The sequence below is a fragment of the Bufo gargarizans genome, chromosome 6 (genome assembly GCF_014858855.1).
Source record: "Bufo gargarizans isolate SCDJY-AF-19 chromosome 6, ASM1485885v1, whole genome shotgun sequence".
Lineage (NCBI taxonomy): Eukaryota > Metazoa > Chordata > Amphibia > Anura > Bufonidae > Bufo > Bufo gargarizans.
Genome location: NC_058085.1, coordinates 14939104 through 14962074, shown reverse-complemented (window position 1 = coordinate 14962074; position 22971 = coordinate 14939104). Strand labels below are relative to the sequence as shown.

General features: G+C 46.6%; 1 protein-coding gene across 1 annotated transcript in view; it reads left to right on the top strand.

Moving 5' to 3' along the window:
* UTP18 (UTP18 small subunit processome component) overlaps positions 1–22971 on the top strand; it is a 49313-nt gene that overhangs the window by 11612 nt on the left and 14730 nt on the right. The window contains exons 3-12 of the mRNA XM_044297599.1: positions 279–400; positions 1846–1941; positions 3103–3173; positions 4337–4431; positions 6069–6194; positions 8587–8761; positions 11661–11761; positions 12518–12608; positions 14714–14837; positions 16805–16979. Of these exons, the coding sequence (XP_044153534.1) occupies positions 279–400; positions 1846–1941; positions 3103–3173; positions 4337–4431; positions 6069–6194; positions 8587–8761; positions 11661–11761; positions 12518–12608; positions 14714–14837; positions 16805–16979 (1176 nt within the window). The remainder of the gene's footprint in view (positions 1–278; positions 401–1845; positions 1942–3102; positions 3174–4336; positions 4432–6068; positions 6195–8586; positions 8762–11660; positions 11762–12517; positions 12609–14713; positions 14838–16804; positions 16980–22971) is intronic.

Here is a 22971-nt window from a genome sequence, read left to right as displayed (position 1 = left end):
CCGGCAGTGCTGGAAGGTCAGGCCGGGAGCTGCGCTGCGAGTCCGCAGCGTGACACCTGCTCGTCAAGGGGCCTTAATCTAGATATGTCCATTCCTGGATTTTGTGGAGCAGGATTGCTGTTCTTTACAGCCAGGTTCCCACTGCTTCTGTGCCTGCGCCATCATCTCAACTTAAAGCTGTAGTGGTTGTGGGACTGGTCCTCTTATTAATATGCACATCACAAGGTGACAAAGGGCTAAACAGCTGACAGGTCTTGTCATTGTTTTGTATCTTGTAGGTCAATTTTGATCCCAGCTCCGATCTTCTAGAGAGCGATTCTGATAATGAAACCGAGAAGGACATTGCAATCCCTGCCAAGAAACCAGCATGGGTGGATGAAGATGACGAGGGGGATGAAAGGTATGCTAGCAAATGGAATGTATGGCCTTGTGTTATTTCCCTGAGGACAAGTCAGGCCTTGGAAACCTGAAGAATGTTTGGATTTTGCCTCTTTGTATTCATAACTTTTATTTGTAGGTCAATGTATTGTAGCTTTCTAGGAGCCTTGTGTCTTTTTGCAGGATGAGTTTGGTTATATGGCTTCTATTATGTCTATATTTGGATGTATATGTAAGTTTGATAGATTTCAAATATATATATATATATATATATATATATAATTTTTTTTTGCTGCTGTAATGTACTTGCATATATTGAACTGTGTACTAATATTAGATAGGGAGTTGTTGTGCCATACTTTAAAGAGGACCTTTCACCAGTTTTTCCTTTATAAAAGCGATCCCTCGCACTGTAGCCCATGTTCCCTAGATGTCATATCGCTAATTTTTTTCATGATCTGCTCCTCGGTTGCGCCGCTGTGCCTTTCGCCCTGTTTAGGCGCCCAGTATGCTAATTAATAGCATCGGAACAAGGAGGAGGAAACATCATCTTTTCTCAGTGGGCGTCTCTTCTCCCTGGTGGGCGTCACAGCCATTGAGAAAAAACAGCTCACGTTCTCCCTGGCTGTGACGCGCTCCACTGTGATTGAACAGCGCCATAACCAGGGAGAAGAGACGCCCATTGAGAAAAGCTGATGTCTCTTCCCTGTTCCGATGCTATTAATTAGCGTACCGGGCGCCGAAACAGAACGAGGGGCACAGCGGCGCAACCGAGGAGCATATCATGAAAAAAAATTGCGATATGACATCTAGGGAACATGGGCTACAGTGTGAGGTATCGCTATTATAAAGGAAAAACTGGTGAAAGGTCCTCTTTAAAGATGTTATCCAGGAATGGATAATGATAACCTATCCTCAGGATAGGTTATCATTATCGCATCTGTGGGGGTCCAAGTCCTGGCACCTCTGTCAAACAGCTGTTTCAGGGAGCTGCCGCTCTCACAGGAGCACTGGTGAGTGCTCGGCAGCCTTCCATATACAGCACCATACATAGTGCAGCGGCTGTGCTTGGTATTGCAGCTCAGCCCCATTGATTTGAATGGGCTGATCCGCAATTAATTAGGCCATGTAACTGATGTACGGTGACGTCACTGACCTTAAAGGTGTTGTCTAGCGCTTAATATTGATGACCTATCCTCAGGATAGGTCATCAATATCAGATCGGCGGGGGTCTGATACCCGGCACCTCCGCCGATCAGCGAAGAGGTGGCACTGCTTCCACTTCAATACACTGCATTTCGTCTTGGAAGTGTAGTGTAACACAAGCACCCGCTCCACAGGAGACGCGACTTAGTTTAATGACGAGGAACCAGCGCTCACATGGTGGTATATCCTCCCATTTATGTAATTCAGAAGTCTTTGGGTGTAAATGCCTTTGCTCATAATCATCAAACATTGTATTTGCAGCATTGAAATGACCCATCGCTATAGGAAAGATGTGATGAAAAGTAAAGCTGAGAAGATGCTAAAGAAGGACAAGCTTCAGATCAGACTACAGCAAGAGTAGGTGGTTACTACCCATCTCTGGGCTACAGCTTGTGTGTGACTGCTTGCTTCCTATAGCAGAGGACCATGGTACCGGGCCACATATAGTAAGGGTACTTTCACACTTGTGGCAGAGGATTCCGGCAGGGAGTTCCGTCGCCGGATCCGGTAATCCGTACGCAAACGGATGGCATTTGTCAGATGGATACGGATCCGTCTGACAAATGCATTGAAATACCGGATCCGTCTCTCCGGTGTCATCCGTTTTGTCGGAACGCTTGTTCACGATTTTTGGCCGGAGAGAAAACTGCAGCATGCTGCAGTATTTTCTCCGGCCAAAAAACGTAAGAGGGACTGAACTGATGCATCCTGAACGGATTTCTCTCCATTCAGAATGCATTAGGATAAAACCGATCAGTTATTTTCCGGTATGGAGCCCCTGTGACAGAACTCCGTGCCGGAAAAGAAAAACGCAAGTGTGAAAGTACCCTAAGGCCTTGACTTCAGCAGTTTCTGCACCTACAAATGTCATAGTTTAAAGCATACCTATTATTTTTTCAAACTTCTGAGAATGCAATATGTCAGAAATTCTGATTGTGGGGGTCCCAGTGCTGAGACCCCCAGTGATTCATGAAACAAAAGGACAAATACAGTCAGCCAAACAGTGTGCCTCTTCCTTTCTACTCACCTTTCCTTGGAGGGCTGATTGTGCAGTGTATGGATTTATCTGTCCACCGCTTTTTAGGCTCCTCGAAGAGAGCTGAGCAGAGACAAACCGAACCAGAGGAGCACACCACTCAGCAGAGCGCTCCTGCCACCTGGTGGCCAAAATAAGAATTGCCGTTTGAATGCTCTCAGCCTCTTTTGCGAGGCTGAGCGCACTCAAATCAATCACTGGCCACAGAGGGTGCCGGTAACGACCCCGGAATTGTGAGCATCTGGGTTTTTCACCATTTAGATGCCGAGATCTCACTTGATCACGGCATCTAAAGGCTTTCATTACACAATAATGCCGATCGCTGTAATTAGCCGCAGGTCTTTTCTGTTTGAAACAGCAGAGACCTGCCAGCCATGTGTGCCTATGGCTCTAGCATCTTACATATATGGCACTGGTAGCGAAAGGCATAATAAACTGTAATATGGGTTTAATTAATTAATTTACCTTCCTTCATCTGCCAGATTCCAGAAAGCGATGGGTGGGGTTCCGTCTTGGGCTTCCAGAGATCCTAAGAAGAGACGTTCTCAAGAAGGTGACTGAATAACTGAAGCTGGCCATACACATAAGTCGGATGTCGCAACGTTTGTACAAACGATCCAATCAACTTCTTGCCAGACTAAACTCGAGGGCATATGTAATAAATATGTAAAGCAAAAGGCAAATGATCACCCATACAAATGATCGTGCCTTACATGTGTCCAAAAATTCCATGATGACAGGTCATTTTTCGGTAAACGGATGTCTGCAGTCAGCCATCTTAAACGATCTTTCAAATAGAATTTTAAAACAATGATTGTCCAAAATAACCAAAACTGGAAATATCAGCCAACTTTTGTATTGTGTGTTTGTGGCCATATTGTGCCTAACGGGACACAAATCCAGAAAACAGACTATTAAGGCCCCTTTCACACGGGCGAGTTTTCCGCGCACTGAATCCGGACCCGTTCATTTCTATGGGGCTGTGCACATGAGCAGTGATTTTCACGCATCACATGTGCGTTGCGTAAAAATCGCAGCAAGCTCTATATTGTGCGTTTTTCCCGCAACGCAGGCCCCATAGAAGTGAATGGGGCTGCGTGAAAATCGCAAGCAAGTGCGGATGCGGTGCGATTTTCACGCACGGTTGCTAGGAGGCGATCGGGATGGGGACCCGATCATTATTATTTTCCCTTATAACCATGTTATAAGGGAAAATAATACAATCTACACAACCTTGAACCCAAACCTGAACTTCTGTGAACTTCTGTTTTTTTTTTATCACACGCGTGCAAAGCACATTGCACCCGCACGATAAAAACTGAACAACGGAATGCCATAGCAGTCAAAACTGACTGCAATTGGGTACCCACTCGCGCGGGTTTGCCGCAACGCATCCGGACCTTATCTGGACACGCTCGTGTGAAAGAGGCCTAAGGCCTCGTTCGCACTTCAGTGTTTGGTCAGTGATTTCCATCAGTGATTTGTGAGCCAAAACCAGAAGTGGAGCCTCCACAGACATGAGGTAGAAGGGAAAGATCTGCTCCTGTTCTGTGTTTAGAGTTGCACCTGGTTTTGGCTCACAAATCACTGATGGAAAATCACTGAATAAACACTGAAGTGTGAACGAGGCCTAACTGGTTTACGTTCCGAATTAATTGCCAGGACTATGTCGTGTTCAAGGTATATATTTTGCATGAACTAGCTTTTATTTCATAGATGACGACGAGGAAGAAGACGATGAAGATAACTTGTTAAGTAAAACTGGCAATTTGCTTGCAAAATCCACTTATTTACCAAATGGCATTTTACAGGTAGGAAGCTTTCATAGTCGGCTGCATTGTGACAGAAATAGTCTTAAAGGAAATAGTGTGCGGTATATTAGAGTACTGGCTGCCAGCATCGGTCATCTTCTCTCAACTCTTGTGGGCAGATTAATCCGATCTATTAATTCCTATGGTTGGAATACAAATATTCTGTTATGTCATTGAGATCACTAGTGGTATGGGTTCCTGCTGATCACGACAATAGGACAGAGATCTCTCTTACTTATTCCCTTCATTCCGACTACATAGCCCCATTCAGGGTTAGGAGTGCCAATGTGAAAGAAATGATGAGTCGGTGAGGGTTGTGGCAGTAGACTGTGAGGTCATATTCTGGCGATTCCATTTCTTACCATCTTTAATGAGCTCTTAAAACCTATTAAGTACAGCGAGCCTAAACACCAAAAGCGATATGGAAAAGCATTGTATTTTCCTGACTGCTAAAAACATATTCATGAAAAAAAGGGGGTGAAATTGGTGGGAGCCTTGGCTATAACCCTTATGAAATAAAGTAGACCCTCCCGATATTCAGGAGCATCCTGGAAGACCGTGAGGTGGAGCCGGGATTTGTGATACTTCCATGAGCATCACCTATTGAACATTCAATAGCCACGGTTAAGAAGTGGCTTCACCTGATTACAGATGGAATAGATAGATGGGCTTCACAAAAAAAATATGCAGTACCTGTGTCTCCAACAGGTGGGGAATGAGAGCATAAATTTTGGAGGGGACCTTTACCATCTGGCAAGGCCTATAAAGCCGTGACCTCAGAACTTCTGGTCAACCTGAGGCTCTCCAGCTGTTGCAAAACTACAACTCCCAGCATGCCCAGACTGCCTAAAGCTAGCAGCCTACAGCAGGGCATGGTGGGAGTTGTAGTTTTACAACAGCTGGAGAGCCTCAGGTTCTAGAGAGTGAAGTTCTGTTTTTCCAGTGTGAAAGACACGGCAAGGTCTCTTTTCTATTTGGCGAGACACCTACTTGGGGAAGAAATTATAATCGAGTATGTTGCAGGAAACCTGAGGAGGGGCATGCTGCTTCAAAGGCTGCACGCTGAGTTATATATGGTGCATTTTTATTATGCACATTGCTTAAAGGGGGTTGTCTAACTTCAGCAAATGGCGTTTATCATGCAGAAAAAGTTCATACAAGGCCCTTACTATTGTATTGTGATTGTCCATGTTGCCTCCTTTGCTGCCTTGGTTCATTTTTCCATCACATTATACACTGCTCATATCCAGGGGTTACGACCACCCTGTAATCCAGCAGCAGTGGTCATTCTTGCACACTATAGGAAAAAGCCTGCTTATGTGTACTCTTGCAGCCCTGGCCACCTGAGAGAGAGAGGAACCTTTTCCTATAGTGTGCATGCACGACCACCGCTGATGGATTGCAGGATGGTCGTAACCCCTGGAAACGAGCAGTTTATGATGTGTGGAAAAATGAATCTGGACAGCAAAGGAGGCAATATGGACACTCACAATACATTAGTAAGTGCCTTGCATTAACTTTGTGTGCATGATAAATGCCATTTGCTGAAGTGAGAGAACCCCTTTAGGTTTCTTATTTACTGATGGTAAAATTGCTGTGAAAAGGGCCGTAAAAATTCTTTACTCTTTGATTTGTAGATAAAACGTTGCTTGAATGCCAATTCCGAGAGGCACTCTAAAGCTCCACTCACCACAGTTCAGTTCCACCCTTTGGCTCAAGTCGTCATGACTGCAGGTCTCGATCGTTCAGTGTCATTATTTCAGGTTTGTCTTGCATTCTTTCTTTGTCGTTTTAAATTCTCCTTAAGGCTACGCGACCGTATGTGCTTTGCGGTCTGCAAATTGCAGATCCGCCCAAAAAAACGTATGCCATCCATTGTTTTTTTTTTTTTTTTTTTTTGCGGATCCATTGTAACAATCCCTAAATGGACAAGAATAGGACATTTTCTATTTTTTTTTTTTTTTTTTTTTTGCGGGGCTATGGAATGGACATACTGATGCGGACAGCACACAGTGTGCTGTCCGCATTTTTTTGAGGACCCATTGATATGAATGGGTCCGCATCCTATCCGAAAAAAAAAAAATAATGGAACGGAAACAAACAACGATCATGTGCATGTAGCCTAAGACTAGGGCTGTGCGACCTGTGCCACAGCAACTTGCATCTTACAACGTGACCACGTCCACTTTTAGTGTGGCATTGCAACACCCAGGATAGGGGTATTCCAGTTTTCACCTGTCCGCTGGCAGTCGAGCATGTGTGCTGCTGCTCCATCCAAAGTCGTTTGGACAGACTGCACTCTGCTGTCTCCTTGAGTCCCATAGACTTAGATTGGTGGGTGTCCACTCCACTCATAGCCTATGGGACGGACTAAGATATATTTCAGTCAGTCCCATAGACTTGGTTTGGTGGGGGTCCACTCCCTTCAGACAGTTATCACCTATCTAGTGGATAGGTGACATATGCATACAACTGGAATACCCCTTTAACGCCTTCCCATGTAATCACCATTTTTCATGGTGATCACGTGCAATCATCCACTGGAGGACGGTTATGATTGACAGCTGCTCTCCAGAACAGAATCATAGAAAACTGTGATGCCTGCTGTTTACCCTTTCTCCACCACAATCAATGCAGATCATGGGGGGGGGATTCTTTTTGTCACCTCACCGGTGACCCACAGCTTTGCTTTTTTGCTGGGGCTGATGGTTTTGTATTCTCATCCTGTTGCCTAACAATGAGCTTTTCAGTCCCTCCTAGGCCGTACCATAGATATGTCCTAACAGATATCTGTACCTTTTATGTGTTCAGGGCTATTACGTAAAGTCATATGACAGTACATTGCTGCAAACAAAAGTTTAAAAGTAAAAGACTCCTGATGGGACTAGAAAACAAATGTTAAAAAATAATAATTCTCAGTAAAGGGTATATCTAAGATATCTTGGATATACTCTCGGATATTCTCAAATGAATCCTGCACTAGCCAAAAATCATTTTATTCTGACCCCTTTCTCCAGTACCGTTCTCTGCTGTCCCGGTCCAGTCATCAGATTGCAACAGGAATGTGCTATACAGCACGTGACTACTGTAGCCAATCGCTGTCCTCATCGGTCAGGACAGTGATTGGCTGCAGCAGTGACAGTCTATAAGCCTGCATATTACAGTGTAATGACAAGCAGGTGTGGGGCACACCCCACTGCAGTTTAACAAGCAGTGTCAGGAAGACCAAACGACGTAGAAAACGACACCCCACGGACAACCCCTTTAGGCCTATTGCACACGACCATATAGCTTTTTCAGTGTTTTGTGGTCCGTTTTTCACGGATCCGTTGTTCTGTTTTTTGTTTCCGTTCCCTGTTCTATTTTTCCGTATGACATATACAGTAATTACATAGAAAAAATTGGGCTGGGCATAACATTTTCAATAGATGGTTCCGCAAAAACAGAACGGATACGGAAGACATACGGATGCATTTCTGTATGTGTTCCTTTTTTTTTTTTTGCGGACCTATTGAAATTAATGGTTCCGTATACAGAATGCAAAAAACGTCCCGTAAACGGGGGAAAAAACGGTCGTGTGCATGAGGCCTTAAAGCAGCTCTGTCACCCAGATCAACCCTACCCAACCCTGGTAGGGTCGAAGACGCAGATTAAAATACCTGTCTTATGTCTGTTGGTATCGTTGCAGAGGAAAATTAACTTTTAAAATTATGCAAATGAACTATTCTAGCTCCCGGAGGCTGGATTATGCGGTTTGAGCACCACTCCAGCGACTCCTCTGGTGCTCCATGATGAAGACCCTCTGCTTTTCATCATGCCCCCCCCTGCCTTTAGATTGACAGCGCTACACCTTGATCCAGATGTCAGAGCCGCTTTAAGCAGTTCAGTTTTTCTATCCATTTAAATGGGCCAAAAAATAACAAAAACTGCTGGATCCGTCACAAAACTTCAACAGTGCCCGATGGACCCGATTGACTTGTAATGACGTCCATCATTTTAATGGAATGACTTTTCCTGTTAAATATGACGGAACTGAGGCTCCAATGCAGTTGTGACCAGAGCCTAATGTGCTTTGTTTGGTCCCAGAATCCCCTTTAATTTGCATTGTTCTGCCTATATTATGCTTATTTTAGCTTTCCTTGTGACTCATCCTAGGTTGATGGCAAATTAAATCCAAAGATACAGAGCATCTATTTAGAAAAGTTTTCAGTTTTTAAAGCTCGGTTCACTGCTGACGGAGAACAGGTGATCGCTACAGGGATTTCGCACAGAATGTTCTATGTGTACGACATGATGGGTGGAAACATTATTCCTGTTACCAACGTCAGAGGTAGGTGTGATCCTCCTCTGTGTTAAGGGTTATTCTTTCATGTGTCTAAAACGAAAAGCTGAACCCTTTAGCAAACAGTTGTAATGAAGAATCTCCTGCTATTTTGTGTCTACAGCTTTTAGGCAGACCAAGGTGTCTCCATGGTAACAGACTACAAACAATCCCTGTGTAGTCTTATCCTACAGTCATACTTGCCTCCACTTGTCCCCTGTGTTAAGAAATAAGAGGCAGGTGGAAAGACTGTAGGATAAAACTACACATGGTTTTGTCTGTCATCTGTAACCATGGAGATACATAGTCAGGTCCATAAATATTGGGACATGGACACAATTCTAACATTTTTGGCTCTATACACCACCACAATGGATTTGAAATAAAACGAACAAGATGTGCTTTAACTGCAGACTATCAGCTTTAATTTGAGGGTATTTACATCCAAATCAGGTGAACAGTGTAGAATTACAACAGTTTGCATATGTGCCTCCCACTTGTTAAAGGACCAAAAGTAATGGGACAGAATAATAATCATAACTCAAACTTTAACTTTTTAATACTTGGTTGCAAATCCTTTGCAGTCAATTACAGCCTGAAGTCTGGAACGCATAGACATCACCAGACAGTGGGTTTCATCCCTGGTGATGCTCTGCCAGGCCTCTACTGCAACTGTCTTCAGTTCCTGCTTGTTCTTGGGGCATTTTACCTTCAGTTTTGTCTTCAGAAAGGATTCAGATCAGGTGATTGACTTGGCTATTGCAGAACATTCCACTTCTTTCCTTTAAAAAACTCTTTGGTTGCTTTTGCAGTATGCTTTGGGTCATTGTCCATCTGCACTGTGAAGCGCCGTCCAATGAGTTCTGAAGCATTTGGCTGAATATGAGCAGATAATATTGCTCGAAACACTTCAGAATTCATCCTGCTGCTTTTGTCAGCAGTCACATCATCAAAAAATACAAGACAACCAGTTCCATTGGCAGCCATACATGCCCACGCCATGACACTACCACCACTATGCTTCACTGATGAGGTGGTATGCTTAGGATCATGAGCAGTTCCTTTCCTTCTCCATACTCTTCTCTTCCCATTACTCTGGTATAAGTTGATCTTGGTCTCATCTGTCCATAGGATGTTGTTCCAGAACTGTGAAGGCTTTTGTAGATGTCGTTTGGCAAACTCTAATCTGGCCTTCCTGTTTTTGAGGCTCACCAATGGTTTACAACTTGTGGTGAACCCTTTGTATTCACTTTGGTGAAGTCTTCTCTTGATTGTTGACTTCTCCAGTCATCCACCACAGTTGTTTTCTGTGGTCTTCCAGGTCTTTTGGTGTTGCTGAGGTCACCGGTGCGTTCCTTCTTTTTAAGAATGTTCCAAACAGTTGTTTTGGCCATGCCTAATAATTTTGATATCTCTCTGATGGGTTAGTTTTGTTTTTTCAGCCTAAAGATGGCTTGCTTCACTGATAGTGACAGCTCTTTGGATCTCATCTTGAGAGTTGACAGCAACAGATTCCAAATACAAATAGCACACTTGAAATTAACTCTGGACCTTTTATCTGCTCATTGTAATTTGAATAATGAGGGAATAGCACACACCTGGCCATGGAACAGCTGAGAAGCCCATTGTCCCATTACTTTTGGTTCCTTAACAAGTGGGAGGCACATATGCAAACTGTTGTAATTCCTACACCATTCACCTGATTTGGTGGTAAATACCCTCAAATTAAGGCCTCGTGCAAACGACTGTAGTTCGGGCCCGCACGCGTTGCTCCGTTCCGTGGCCCCGCAAAAAAAATATAACATGTCCTATTCTTGTCCATTTTGCGGACAAGAATAGGCATGTCTACAATGGGCCAAATTGCGGAAGGCACACGGGAGGCTTCCATTTTTGCGGATCTGCGGTTTGCGGACCGCAAAAAACAGAACGGTCATGTGCATGAGGCCTAAAGCTGACAGTCTGCAGTTAAAGCACATCTTGTTTGTTTCATTTCAAATCCACTGTGGTGGTGTATAGAGCCAAAAGTGTTAGAATTGTGTCAGTGTCCCAATATTTATGGACCTGACTGAAGGTTTGCATAGGGGCTGAATTACCAAAATGGTAATTTTTAATAAAGACGGTTGAAAAAAATGCTTTGTTATATGTACATAGGACCATAGTAGTAATGGTTAGGAAGGTGGATTAAAAGGCAACCTGTCCTTATGAAAATGCTATGTAATCTGCAGGCAGCATCTTACGGAGCAGGAAGAACGGAGCAGATTGAGGCTCCATTCACACGTCCACAACGTGTTTTGCGGATCCGCAAAACACGGAAAGCGGCAATGTGCGTTCTGCATTTTGCGGACCGCACATTGCCGGCACTATTAGAATATGCCTGTTCTTGTCCGCAATTGCGGACAAGAATAGGACATGTTCTATTTTTTTGCGGAACGGAAATGCAGATCCGATCAGACGTTTCACCCCCTGAGATGCTATGATCAGTTGTGGCCCCTGCGTCTGCACGGCTTTTCTATGGGAATACTGCTCTCCTGGGCCTCGAACGGCTCCCCTGCACGGGGATCGGTGGAGCCGTTCATTTATTGTGGTAGCCTCGAGCTTGCTAGAAGGCTACCATGCATACCACAAAGGTGTCCCTACGGAGCCCTTATGAACATAGCAAATCTCCCTTAGACTGCAGTGGTGGTTTATTGCAGTCTGTGGGAGAAGTGATTATAACAATTACATGTTCAAGGCCCCTAAGGAGGACTAAATGAAAATTATTATTTTTTATATATATGTATATAAACTTTGGGCACACGGGGATAAAACTTGTTTGATTTTTGTCTTTTTGATCTTTTGTTTTGCCCAAGGTAAGAGTTATGACAATTTCCCCAAAATATTTAAATTTCTTTATATGTTACGATTTCAGGCTTGGGGGAAAAGACCATAAAGAAATTTGAAGTGTCTCCAGATGGATCGTTTCTCTTGCTTCATGGGTCTTCTGGATACTTACATTTGCTATCCATGAAGGTAAAACAAAACCCAAAAGTCTTCTGTAACATTGGTCTGGGTGATTGACCATCTACAGGTATCTTTATTTCTATAAGCAGCATGGTTTTAGAGACGCCAGTGCTTTAGTTAAAGGGCATCTGTCAGCAGATTTGTACCTATGACACTGGCTGACCTGTTACATGTGCACTTGGCAGCTGCAGGCATCTGTTGGTCCCATGTTCATCTGTGGCCGCATTGCTGACAAAATGAAGTTTTATTATATGCAACAGGGGCGTTGCCATTACACCTAGGGGCTCTGGTGTCTCTGCAACTGCTGCGCCCTCTGCACATTGTCAGGTCCAGGCAATGAAAAAGTCATCACACCTGGACCTATAAAGTACAGAGGGCGCAGCAGCTGCAGAGGGCGCAGAGCCCCTAGGTGTAATGGCAACGCCCCGTTGCTCGTAGAGGCTCATTTGTGCATAATTTTTCTCAGCAATGCGGGCACAAAACATGGGACCAACACAGATGTCTTCAGCTGCCAAGTGCACATGTAACGGGTTCAGCCAGTGTCATAGGTACAAAACTGCTGACAGATGCCCTTTAATGATCTCTGATTTAAATGTCCCGCCATAACAACTTATCCCCTATCCACAGGGTGGGGGGATGAGTATGAGTCCCTGGAGTGAATGGAGCAGTGGTATTGTGTGCATGCAGCTGCTCCATTTAACTCTATGGGATTGCCAGATATAGCTGAGAACTATTCTTCCTAAATTTCTTTTTCTTTGATGTTAGAGCAAGGAGCTGATTGGAAGTATGAAGATGAATGCCGGGTCTGTAAAATCTGTGTTTTCTCCAGACAGCAGTAAAATCTTCTCAGCCTCAGGTAATGGGTTTGTAGATGGCAACGTTTTTATATATTGATCTTGGTTGCAATTGTCACTAGTTCCTACCTTCTGATGTGTCCTAGAGGTTGTATGAAGGGGCTGTTTGTCCATCTGCCTTCACTCAGTCGTTACAGTCAATGGCCCAGTCTCTACTGAGACCAATTGTCGTTTTTCGCAACGGCGAGACCCCACCAATACTGTCTTCTGACTTTTCTTGGTGACATATCACAAGATAAGAATGCAAGTTACATTAAAGGACACTTTGGTTAATCTAGTGCTTCTACTATAAGAATGAAGCAACTTTGCAAAAAGTCTTTGAGATTTGTGTACGCAGTTCCAATGCAGACGTTTGTGTCACAATGATTACGGAATCAACTATGGTTTTGCAGATGTAATCCATAATTTGTCCCCTAATTATTGTGTGCCCAACACGTGTCAGATTCAATTCTGTTCTTGGCATAAACTGTTCGTGGGGTCATTTACTAAACTGCTTACTGCTGTTTTCGGCACACAAAGTTGCAGAACCTCGTTTTGCTACTTTTTAAAGTCTATGTACACTTTTGGGGGCAAGTATTTTTAATTTTATTATTCATTTTTTCAATTGATCTTTATGGAATCCTTTTTCTCTGTACAGAGGTGAGATGCTCTACTAGCAGAATTAGGCCTCTTTCACACGACCACATGGCTTTCTCAGTGTTTTGCGGTCCGTTTTTCACGGATCCATTGTTTCCGTTCCGTCTGTTTTTCCGGTCCGTTCTTTCGTATGGCATATACAGTATACAGTAATTACATAGAAAAAATTGGGCTGGACATACAACTTTCAATAGATGGTTCCGCAAAAACAGAATGGATACGGAAGACATACGGATGTGTTCTTTTTTTTTTTTTTTGCGGACCCATTGACTTGAATGGAGCCACGGAACGTTATTTGCGGGTAATAATAGGTCATGTTCCTTCTTTGAACGGAACCATTGAAATGAATGGTGCCATATAGGGAACGCAAAAAACGGCCCGTAAACAGGTCGTGTGAAAGAGGCCTTAGAATTTTCTCTCTGCAACGTCAGACAGGGAGCTGATGGGATCCTTATCTCTGCTCTCTCAGACCTTATTAACACTCATCAAAGCTCAATCCTTATCTTACTGATAAGATGTGGCTTAAAGGAGTTGTCCGGGTTCAGAGCTGAACCCGGACGTATCCCCCTTCTTCCCATACATGCCCCTCTGACATGAGCATCAAAGCATTTCGTGCTCCGATGCTCTCCCTTGCCCTGCGCTGCATAGTGCAGGGCAAGGGCTTTTTTGTTTATATTTTTACACTGCTAGGCGGATGCTTCCACCTTGCAGTGTTCCCGGTGACATCATCGGCACTTATAGGCGGGTTTTAGCACAGCCCTAGCCGTTTTTTCGTTTTTTGTTTTTTTTGAGGCTAGGGCAGCACTAAAACCCGCCCATAAGTGCCAGTGACCTCATCGGGCTCACTGCTAAGCCTCCGCCTAGCTTTCCCCATGGAGAGCTGGTAAGTCACCGGATCTCCAGAAAATGCCTTTGCCCTGTGCAATTCAGCGCAGGGCAAAAGAGAGCAGCGGAGCATGAACTGCTTCAATGGTCATGTCAGAGGGTCTGAGTTACATAGTTAATACGTTTGAAAAAAGACATACGTCCATCAAGTTCAACCAAGGGATAGGTGGGGATGCGAATCCCAGTGGTATACCCTGGTTCAGCTCCGAATCCATTCAACCCCTTTAAATAAGTGTTTATGACCTTTTAGCAATTTAGTGATGAGGTTTATTACATGACCGGCACAAAGTGAAAGTAGGATTCTCACAGCTAGGAAAACAGTTAACACTTTGTGATAGAACGGCTCAATATTTTTAATAAAGACCAATTTAAAATATGATTTTCAGCCCCAAAGGAGTAAAATGCAATCATAAAAAAATAAAATAATTCCCTCTAAATGCCTGTGCAATATTTTTATTTTTCCATGCAGTGTTTCTACGCTGTGCTGTTTTGAGGACTTCTCTCAGAGAAAGGGGACATTATATCTTTTATGTATCTGTCTTTTGGGGCGTCTCCTCACTGTTGTACCTGCTTTACTCCCTTTTAGAGGAAGGTGATGTGTACATTTGGGATGTAAACAGCAGGAGGTGTCTGAACCGATTTGTTGATGACGGAAGCTTATTTGGGACTTCTCTTGCCGTATCGAGAGACAGCCGATATGTGTCTTGTGGGTAAGTGTACTGGTTTTTGTCCCCCGAAGAGTGAATTCAGATGCTGCAGTTTGGCACCACAAATCAGCTGCAAGTTGCAGTGAGGTTTGAAACATACCATCCACGTTTAGCGGGGAAATGATGTCGGGGGAGAGAAGGATTGGGCGAAGTGAATATTTTCTCCGAGTCCTTCTGTTCTCCCAGGAGTTAAGCTGCCACTAGAAGTGTCTTGCAGCAGCTTTCTCTCCTCTCTCTATAGAATACACATGCATGCTCGGCCACACCGAAAGTGAATGGGGCAGTCAGGAGAGAGCTTCTGCCAGCAGCTATTTATTGTGCATGGCAGCCTTAAAGGTGAGGTTTAGGCTAGGTTTATACCATGTTTTTGTTTTTCAGCTAAAGGTAGATTCACACCAGATTGTTACAAATTTACCATTAAAAGTAGAGCACAAGAGGACACAAAATGCCGGCTCTTTCTGTCCTGTGGACGAACGTGGGCCAAATGGAGCCAACTTTTGTGTACAACAGAGGTCAATGGCAGTAGGGTGCACCCGGATAATTGTCCTGTTGCATCCTGTTTTAGAAGTGCCTTCTATTTCTAATCTTGGGGGGGAAAAAACACTTGCCTTTCAACAGATTGCGAAAGCATAGGGGGAGATTTATCATAGGCCGGTGTTTTATTCCGGACTTTGATATTTCCTGCGCTGCTGGAGGATTTGTTATTTATGACAAGGCGCAGGCGTCGCCGTAAATTAGGTGCATCCTCTGGCAGTCCCTGACCCTAGAGTGAAATCTACAGCAGCACTGTGCTGGCCCCGTCCTTGCCACGTTCCCTGTGGCAGCATAGAAATGCCCCTAGATTTAGGTTCAGCGGTGTTTAAAAAGTTGCAAACACAAGTTAGTGTTTTGGGGGGTTTTTTGCCTGAAAACTGGCATAGTTGAGAGTAAGTTCCCTCTATAGTGTGAACCTTGCGTGTGTTTTTACTGCATACTGCAAAGATGAAAAGTATAAAGCTAGAAAATGGCGCGACTGGACATCTATGCAGTTACATAGTTTGACCATTGACTTTTGTTATAAAAATGTATGTATGTATACCGCTGGATACTGATTTTTGACAAGACAGAAGTACGTGTAAAACCTCCTACATTTGTACCATTCTGACGTATCCAATTCATATACTTCCCCAATTCATACCGACATACAGTACAATACTGTACAAGGGTGCATTCACACGGCCGTAATTCTGGGTCCGCATCCATTCCTGCAATTCTGAGGACCCATTCATGTCAGTGAATATTAAGCATGACAAGATTAATATTAAGTGGACAAGATTAGGCTTTTTCTATATAGTGCCGACCACGTGCGGACCGCAAAACGCTTAGTCGTGTGAATGCACCCTAAGAAACAGCTTAAATAGGAGCAACTAAAAGTGTTGCTTACGGTATGAATTGTTCTGTCCTATACTGTTGGCCTCCATTGCTCTTGTACATTTACGAGGCCATCTTGATGTTAAATTCATATTGACCACATTGCATAATGACTGCAGCGGGACTCTAAGGCTCCATTCAGACGTCCGCAAATGGGTCCGCATCCATTCCGCAATATCGGGAATGGGTGCGGACCCATTTATTCTCAATGGGGCAGAATGGGATTCGGAGAGCACACCATGAAGCATCCGCATTTCAGGAGCGCGGCCCCGCAAATAAATAGAACATGTCCTATTCTTGTCCGCAATTGCGGACAAGAATAGGCAGTTCTATGGGGGGGTGCCGGCCGGGTGTATTGTGGATCCGCAAAACACTACGGACGTGTGAATGGAACCTAAGCGAGTGGTCTTCAGCATTTGCAAAGTGCCGTCACTGGGTATTTTTCCCCTGCGGCTTTTTTCTGAATCTTTAATGCAAATTAAAGTTTATGGATTCATCATTTTTTACCTCATTTTATCTATATCTATGTTTCAGTAGTAACTGGCACATTAATGTTTCAGGTCAAAGTCCGGAGTTGTGAATATTTATAATTATGGCGACTGTCTGCAGAGCTCGAACCCAAAGCCTGTTAAATCTATAATGAACCTGGTGACGTCGACTTCATCACAAGTATTCAACCCATGTACAGAGATTTTAGCAGTCGCTTCCCATGCCGCAGATGATGCTGTTAAGCTGGTAAGAGGCCGCCTTTGTATCCTCCTATATGTGTTGTATTACATGATAGAATAGCGCCTCAGAATATAGCAGTAGTTCTCATAGCAGATAGCCCCCCGCATTTTCTCATGGGGCATAGTGAGAAATGGTAGCCTGACCTCAGCACAGTCTGTTTTATGGACTAGGCGGGCACAGGCTGGTGACGTCCTTCACCATGGTAGCTTCCTTTCAAAACCTCCCGGCCCTCTATTAAGGCCTCTTGCACACGACTGTATTTTGATTCAGTTTCCGTTCAGTTTTTTATTTTTTTGAATTTTTTGCGGTCCTTATACGGAACCATTCATTTAAAAAAAAAAAACTGAAGGTACTTTGTTTGCATTCCATTTCCGTATTTTTTTTCCGCAATAAAATAGAACGCGTCCTATTATTGCCCGCATTACGGACAAGGATAGTACTGTTCTATTAGGGGCCAACTGTTCCATAAAATACAGAATGCACACGGATGTCATCCGTATTTTTTGCGGATCAGTTTTTTGCAGACTGCAAAATACTTACAGTGGTGTGCAAGAGGCCTAAAGGAGATTTATGGGACTTTGATATTGATGGCCTATTCCCAGGATCAGTCGTTAAAGGGGTTGTCCAGGCTTCAGTAAGTGATGGCCTATAGTCAGTGCCAGAACTACACAGCTCTGTCAACCTTGTAGTGGACAGAGCTTGTCACAACAACTCTGCTTCCATTAAAGTCAATGGGAGCGGCACTATTAACCAGCTCCATCCACTACGAGGTTCACAGAGCTGTGTAGTTCTGGTACCAAAGTTATATGCAAACAGCTAACCGGCAGGTATGTGGAGAGTCGGACCCCCGCGGATCAGCTAGTGAGGGCCCATCCTGTGGATAGGCCATCACTTAGTAAACCCTTTAATATTAGATTGGTGGGAGTCCGTCTCCTGCCACCTCCACTAATCAGTTGGCTGAAGGGAACATGCCCTATGCCTGGTATTGCAGCTCTTTCCCATGCACTTACATTGGACTGAACTACAGAGAGCCCTACTACTAAATGTACCATGCTGTGCCAAATAAACAATAGAGGGGGCGAGTGATGTGACCCATTGAGTCAACTAAACCGTTTGGGGAGTGGAGCATTCACCTGTTTGATGTTGTAGGCCAGGGGTGTCAAACTCAAAATCATTGGGGGCCGCATCAGCAGTTTGGTCACCCTCAAAGGGCCGGTTGTATCTGTAGGACTATGTGTCCACTCTTTATTATCATAAATTTTTGTCACTGCATTCAATTATTACTGTTTTTTGTAATAATGTAAGTAATAACTAGCTCTGAAAGCTTGACCTGCAAGCGCTGACTGGGGTCACATAGCATTATACTGATTTATGATGCTATGTAACCCTTACAGTTCTGGAATGTGTCGGATAACACTGACATAATGCTGTCAGTGTTATCCAACACATTCCAATACTGTAAGGGTTACCGTATTTTTCGCCCTATAAGACGCACCGGCCCATAAGACGCACCTAGGTTTTTGAGGAGGAAAATAAGAAAAAAATAATATTTCTCGTGCTTTTTTCCATTGGGGGACACAGACCATGGGTATAGCTTAGAGGTATTAGTAGGAGGGACACTATGCAAATGAAAGAGCTCCTCCTCCTCGGGCTATACCCCCAGACTCCACCAGGAGGAACTCAGTCTTTGCTTAGTGTCTGGTGAAGGAGGTTGACACTCTCTGATTCTACTCCTTTTTGTTATTTTTATTCTAGATGGGGACACAGGTCGGCATGGCGCCTTCCTGGTCCCCCGTGGAGTGCCCGCCGCCGTCTTTGGGACGTTGCCTGGCTGCCTCCATTTCCCCCCAAGAAGATAAGTGGATCCGGGCTCGACCTGTTAGCTCCGGCATCCCACCAGCTGCTGGGACGCCTGCTGCCTACCCTCCTCCAGAGCACTGTTCTCCTGGATTGGAGTCAGAAGTCTGAAGAGGCGCATCCCTGCTGGTCTGGACATCGAGGGAGCATGCTGAGCAGATAAGTGTTGCACAATCCCTCCCCCTCCCTCTGTGTCTATTTGTCTGTGGCTGCCTGGGTGAGCTTGAAGAAGGATCCTGATGGGGCACTTTCTTCATTTTGGCACTGGAGTACTGGCATCTCTTCCCCTTAAACTGTGGGCTTCAGCGTTTCTCTCGTCGGGCCTTGGCTGCTGCGCCCCCTCAGCGCCCGCCGGCAGGCCGCTCCTCCACGTGGTGCGCTTATTTTCGCGCTCGCGCATATTTTCGCGCTCGCGCATATTTTCGCGCTCGCGCATATTTTCACGCGCGCGCTTATTTTTCGTGCGCGCGCTTATTTTCGCGCGCTTTTTTTCACGCCATAATGACGCGTTAGGGGAGGCGGAGCCTCGGCATGCCGCTCTGACTCTCCTTACACCGGAGACTCTGTTTGCTCATGGCCGTGCAGCTCCTCATCACTCTACTCCGTTTTGTGCCAGGCAAGCTGGTAGCTCAGTGGTACTGCTGCTGTTGCCCCATGTCCAGGCTTTCTGAGTTCAAAGCCCCTTTCAGCCTTCAAAAATTGTTTATATTATTCTAGATGGGGACACAGGTCGGCATGGCGCCTTCCTGGTCCCCCGTGGAATGCCCGCTGCCGTCCTTGGACGCTGCCTGGCTGCCTCCATTGCCCCCCAAAGAAGACAAGTGGATCCGGGCTCGACCTGCAGCTCCGGTATCCCACCAGCTACTGGGTCTCCTGCTGCCACCCTCCACCAGAACACTGCACTCCTGGACAAGGAGTCAGACGCCTGAAGAGGTGCATCCCTGCTGGTCCTGGAGTCGAGGGAGAAGTTCTGCAGGAGCAGATAAGTATTACCTGCATCCCTGCCTTACCCCCCTCCTCCACCCCTCCTCCACGTCCCTGGGGGCCTGCGGTCCCCGCTTGGGCATCTGCCATGTCCAGCGCGGCCGCTAAATTGGTCTTAGTCACCAAGGCAACCATGTCCTTTAATCCTGTGGCGCTAACGACTCCATCTCTCTCAGTGGTCCCCACAGTGGGTGACTGACTACGAAGAGGCAGCGTGAGCGGCAGCATCCCACCTCGGATGTCTCTGTCTCTCCACCCCCCTCACCTCGCCGGTGGCGCTTGCGGACTGCTCTTCCCCCTCCCTAGGGAGAGTACTCCGAAGGAGAATTATCCGGCTCGGACGAGCCACGTCCTTTTTGGACTATAGGGCATTTTCAAATCCTGTGACGCCAACCACCTCTCTAAGTGGTTTTCCACAGAAGACGCCCGAATACTAACAGGGAGCGTGAGCAGCAGCATCCCTCCTCGGATGGCTCTGGCTCCCCCCCCCCCCCCCCTCGTCTAGAGGCGCGTTCGGGCGACTCTCCCCTCCCTTAGGGAGCGCAAGTCTGAAGGAGAATTTCCGGCTCTGATTAGGTCATGGAGCGGGACCCCTCGCCTAAGCTCTCCACCAGGGTGGCTGACTTAGTGGTGACTGTCCGAGACACCTTTATTCTCCAAGGGGATTCTCCTCCTTCCACTGGTCAGGAGTTCCCCCTTTTTCCGTCCAGGCAGTCGGAGACTACCATGTTCCCGGTCCATGAGGGATTTTTCCGCGGTCATGTCCAGGGCCTGGGGTGGTCTTAATAAGGTTCTCGACCACCCAGCGCATGAATATACTTTCCTTTCCCTGCTGACGGCGAGGAGAGGTGTCTCCTCCCCCTAAGGTGGATCCTCCGGTGGCCGGATTAGCCAATTATGTGGCCCTTCCTGTCTTAGTCAGTTCCTCTTTCCAGGATGCTGTAGACAGACGCATAGACTCTCTTCCAGGTCCTTTTTTCGCTGGCAGCGCGTCCCTGTGACCTACCTTTCACTCAGCAGGGGTAGCCAGTGCTCTCTCGGTGTGGTTACAACACCACCACCAGGAACTGGCGGTACGAGATGCGGCTACTAACACACTGGAGTTGGTTCTCCAGATGTCTCAGGCTTCTAACATTCTTTGCGAAGCTTCTAGGGACATTGTTTCCCTCTTTGCCCGCAGGTTGGCCATCTCTGTCACTCAGCGCGAAGAGATCTGATTGAAGGTGTGGGACGCTGACACCACCAAGCGTTCCCTTGCTAATCTCCCCTTTGGGGTTTCCAGGCCTTGTGGGGATCAGCTGGACGAGTTCGTCTCTGCATGCCTTTTGCCGTTTCTCATCTGGTAGGCCGTCGCCTGCTTCCTCCGCCGGGGGTCTCAGGTCGCCCGCAAAGAGGCCTTCCTTTGCACCAGCCTTCCCGGCACTAGAGGGCCCAGTCAGCCCGCCCTGCTGCTCCTAGGCCTATCACATGTCCCGATTGCGGAATCCCACCATCGATTCCTGCGCTTCGCCATTATGGGTCGACACTGTCAGTTTGTCGCCCTTCCTTCGGGTTGGCGACCACCCCGCGGGTCCTTGCCACGGTCCTGGACCGCTCATGGCGCTTCTTCGTACCAGGGGCATTCCTTTGCTGCCCTGTCGGGACGATATCCGGATAGAGGCCCCCCTCTCTACCGCAGACCACGGACAGCGTCCGGATCACTGTTCAGATCCCTGGAACGGTTCGGCTGCCTGGTAACTTTCCCAAACTCCTGCCTCTTCCCGTCCCAGAGGCTCTCCTTCCGGAGGGTGATTTTGGACACCTCGGCTGCCAAAGTATTCTACCAGCCTTCAAGTCCTCCCAGGTCCAGGGGGCAGTGTCGCATCTGCTGCGCTCCCCGTGCCTCTCCATTCGGGAATACTTGCAGGTCCTGGGTCTTATGTAGCCTCTTTCGAGGCCTTTCCATATGCCCAGTTTCACACTCGCCTGGCGCAACAGGAGATCCTTTACCTTTCAGCGGGTTCGGGCAGTTCTCCCTTGGTGGCTTTTCCCAAAGAACCTGAGGTCGGGGAGTTCCTTTCTCGCATTCTCCTGGGCGATCGCCGCCACCGATGCCAGCATCCTGGGTTGGGGGGGCGTTTTCCAGTCTCGCACGGTTCAAGGAATTTGGCTGGCGGCAGAGTCTCGCCTTCCAATCAACTTTCTGGAATTGAGGGCGATTTTTTCCGCTCTCTCTCTCCTATTGGACCTCTCTCCTTGCGGGCCTCCCAGTGCGGGTTCAAACGGGCAATGCCGCGGCCGTGGCCTATATCGACCATCAGGACGGGACCCGCAGCCGGATGGTGATGCAGGAGGTGAAGTGAATTCTGACGTGGGCGGAGACTCACGTTCCGGTGTTGTCAGCAGTTTGCATTCCTGGAATGGACAACTGGACAGCGGACTTTCTAAGCCACAACACGGTGGATCCAAGCGAGTGGTCTCTGCATCCAGAAGGGTTTGAAGAAATCTGCCACAGATGGGACCGTCCGGATGTGGACTTAATGGCGTCCGGGTTCAACAACAAGATCCCAGTGGTCCTGGCTCGCGCCCGAGATCCGGAGGCGTACGGATGGATGCGCAGGTGTCTCCGTGGCAGGACTTCAGCCTCCTCTGTTTTCCTCTCCTACCAAAGGGTCTACGCCAGTTCGAGGCGGAAGGGACTCCGACCGTTCTCATCACCCCAGAGTGGCCTCGCCGCGCGTGGTTTTTCGGACGTGGCTCGGTTGCTGGCGGACGCCCCATGGCCTCTTCCCGACGGACAGAACTTACTGTCTCAGGGCCCGTTCTTCCACCGGAATTTGCGGTCTCTTCGTTTACCGGCGTGACTGTTGAAACCGCCATCCTGATAAAGATGGGGTTCTCGGATTCAGTGGTTAGGACCATGATCAGTCCGGGGAAGTCTTCTTCCTCCCGGATTTACTATCGTACCTGGATGGCCTTCCTATCCTTTTTTGAGGGTTCGGGGTTCCCTCCCCTTCGGTTTTCCATCTTGATGGTACTGTCTTTTCTTCAGTCTGGGCTTGTGCAGGGACTGTCGCTTAGTTCCCTGTAAGGTCAGGTTTCGGCGCGGGCCGTCAGAGGTCCCTTGCTCTTAAGGGTCCGGTGGTGACCTTTCTTCGGGGGTGGCGCATTCGGTTCC